The 3525-nt window shown below is 35.2% G+C and overlaps 1 protein-coding gene across 1 annotated transcript; it reads right to left on the reverse strand.

Annotated features, from left to right (window-relative positions):
* LOC114180852 lies at positions 1 to 3212 on the reverse strand. Its single transcript, XM_028067144.1, has 4 exons — positions 2974 to 3212; positions 2236 to 2893; positions 970 to 1512; positions 1 to 135 (listed from the first exon to the last, which is right to left on the reverse strand). Exons 1-4 carry the CDS (start codon positions 3210 to 3212, stop codon positions 1 to 3), a joined length of 1575 nt encoding a protein of 524 aa, XP_027922945.1.
* Positions 3213 to 3525: the final 313 nt, after the last annotated feature.

Genomic DNA, 3525 nt, shown 5'->3' on the forward strand with positions numbered 1-3525 from the left:
TTAGTCGAAATCTGGCATCTCTTTTTCATCTAAATCTAATTCACTAACCTCTCCTTCTTCACACTGGCCCACCCATAAAGACATAGTTGAGTTTTCTTGTGTGGGTAGAACCCTACAACAATCTCTCCTTGTTGACTGCAAAAACAAAATTCATATCTTTCATTAATAAGAGGGCTAATTTCAATGTTTAGCAAATTAAGTATCATTGAAAATAAACAAATGATATATACGTAGATAAGTTTCTCTATAAATATTTAAAATTAGTAATTGATTCAATAATAAAAATGTTAATATATTTCGTTTTTAATACAATAAAAAATTATATTATTAATGCAACAATTCTAATTTTGTAAGTTTATTTAAATTTTCTTGATAATTAATATAATAAAAGACGTATTTATTAAAAAAAAATAATATGCAATTAACTTTAAATGAATTAACAAAATTTGTAAATTTATAAAAAAAATAAAGGATAAAACGTTTACTTGAAAATTAATTACATATTAAAGGAGTTCAAATAATATGAACATATTAATAAAACTAATATCTTTTGTATTAAGATTATAATTTTTTTTAAATGTAACTATTTATTGCACAAAATTAATTATGTATAAAAAATAAACTAATTTTTATCTCGTGAACTTAGCTCTGATATCAATTGTTAGATCGAGCGTTTCCACTAAACCAAAAGCTATAGCCATTAGTCAAGGCGCAACTCTTTTACTTAAGAGTATAACAGCGCAAGCGATATAATTTGATTGTGACTTGGTCCACTTGGCCTCTGCCACGGGACCATTGTGCAACCCGCAACACTTTTGACATCATTTTTATAATAGAAAATAAAAAACAATGTGTTAAATGAGTGGATAAATGTGTCAAAGCAATTTTTCCCCCCTAATCTATTCTTAAATTCTAAAATGTTTCATCCAAACAAATATTTTAACGTGATTAAAAAACCAACATTCTTACCCTTTGCCAACGAAGAGGATCTGGTTTTTTCGAAACTATAATGTTATCGATAGTCTCTGGCGATTGGATTTCCCATGAGCATTCAGGAGATCTGGTTTTGAAGCGAGAATAAGTGCCAAAAATTTTCTTTCTAACTGGATCGTATCGTGTTCTGTTCATGTAGAAAAGGAAAGCTTTCTGACAAGGGTTTTTGGTGACAGGTCTAGTGTTGAATGAGTATGCAGTGTAATCAGCTTTTTTGTACCAATTTAGAAAGGTTCGCGTTGGCATTTCGAACTCTCTGGGAGATAACACCCCTCTCAAAACTTGTACCACAAAGCCCCATGAAATCGAGATCGACCAGAATCTCTTCTCGTCATAGCAGATTGATTGTTGCATTATGCTACCTGAGTCTTGCTTAACTGATTTCATCAGGTGTTTCAGGGATTCTACTCGATTCATCATTGGAAATATTGGTTGCACCAGATCGATGTGGTGTAATGTCAGTAGTGGAGTCACGGGATGTGCCCCCAGAAGACCTAGGAGATCGCCATACACGTCGTACTGCATTAGAAACACACAAGTTTCAGTTCCTTCAACAAAGTATATAGAGAATCAAAATCCCCCAAGATTATACCATTAATTACTTTATAATGAAATTTTGGTAAGAACGGTAAGAACTAGAGATGACAAAGCGAGACGGACCGACCTGCAAGCCCGCAAGAAAAATGTGGGACGGGTCAATATTTTAGGCCTGTTAGCCTATAACGCCTCAGCCTGCACGGGTCAAGGACAAGTTGGAACATACTAGCCTCTGACCCTCATTAAAAAGATTGCAGTTGTTTATGATTGATGATTGTAATTTTCTTTCTGAACTTTTGCTTGGACGTTACAAATTCTCGTATGAGTATAAGTGTTATGTATTTTTTAAAGTGCTAAAATTTCAAGAATTCATGATACATGTCAAAGTATAAATATGATTATGATGAAAATGTTGAATTATCAATTTATTATTCAATTCCCCTAAAGTCTCTACTTAATTTTATGAACTTCTTAAAAATTTAAATTTATAAAACATTCAAAGCTTTATCACAAAAAGTATAAAAAAAATGTCGGCCAACAAGACACCATCGTTGAACATTCAAAGCGGTCCAAACTTTTGAGTCCTCACTTTTAAAACAAGACGAATCAGTCTAGCTCGTATCTTGCAGGTCAAGTGTGAGGCAGACCTAAATGTACACCCTAAAGTTTTGAGTTGAGAATGAAATGAATGGAACAAATAATTACCTGATGAAAGCCTTGTTCCCTAGTTATGGGCACCCCTAGTTCCGCCATGCAAGCTTGCATTCTATCATCACTTCCGTACAAAGCAGGATATCGTTGAATGCAACGATCTTGCATCTTTGCAAGCTCCTTCGCTAAAGGGTAGCTTATGGCAAATCCTCCTCCACCATACGCCATAGCATATGAGAAATGAATGTTCTGAACATGGCTCTCAGAAGAACTACCAACATAATAGAACTGAGTATGATCATATTTGGAAAGAACCCTAACCACATTATCCACAATAAACACTGTGTCATCATCTCCCATCATGAACCATCTCACATTCTTCAGTCCAAGCCTCAATGTTTCTGTCACCACCCTCGAAATCCTCAATGCAGACCTTTGCCCTTGACTATTCGTGTATTTCAATTTACTTGTGTCCCCAGAAATTCGAAGTTGTGGCAACCCTTCATTTGCTTTAACCTTCACTTTGCTATCTAACCACACCACCCCTCTTGTTTTATTAGGCTTCCACCACACCTTAATGTATTCTTTTCTTGTTTCCCACAAATTCGATGAAGCAGCAATCCCAAAAACAATGTGTTCAACGTTGGTGTCTTGTCTCTGAGACAACTCATCATAGGGTATTTTCTCTTCTTCTTCCTCTTCCTCTTCTTCTACTACTTTTTCTTCTCTGCTATCCCTTCTTCTTCTACTACCTTTTTCTTCTTTGCTATCCCTTCTTCCTCATCTTCATCCTCCTTTTCGTTCTTTTCCTCACCTGGTTTCTCATCTTCATCGCTTTCTCTCTCGACAGTGTTTGTAGTTGATGACACGTTATTAGGTTGTTCTTCGGAGGATGCCTCCAAACGAATGGAGTTGGAACAATCTTTCTTGCTCCTCGTTAAGAGAAGAAAATTGGAAGAGTAAAGGATGTATAACACAATCATGATGAGGATCAACCAAGTGATGATGCGTGGCTTGGAAAAAGAGGGCATTTGAATATTGTTCCAGGTTCTTCTTCAATTCCTCAGGTTGTTGCTTTACTATTTTTACTCACAAGTGTTGAAATGGAGAAAGGTGATCATGGAACAGACATTCAAACTCAGAATTGTTCGGATCAGCCTAAAGGAGAGAGAGAATAAGAAGGTATTACTATGTTTGTTTCTTCTTGGTGTTTGTGCTTCTGAGCAAAGTTTGTTGCGACACAAAGCGAAGTTAAATGCGCTTAAAATGGACACTGTTTCAATCAATGGTGAAAAATATTTGTCATAGGAATATATGATGACATTATCCACTGTTTCATATATA

This window comes from Vigna unguiculata, chromosome 4 (assembly GCF_004118075.2).
Source record: "Vigna unguiculata cultivar IT97K-499-35 chromosome 4, ASM411807v1, whole genome shotgun sequence".
NCBI lineage: Eukaryota > Viridiplantae > Streptophyta > Magnoliopsida > Fabales > Fabaceae > Vigna > Vigna unguiculata.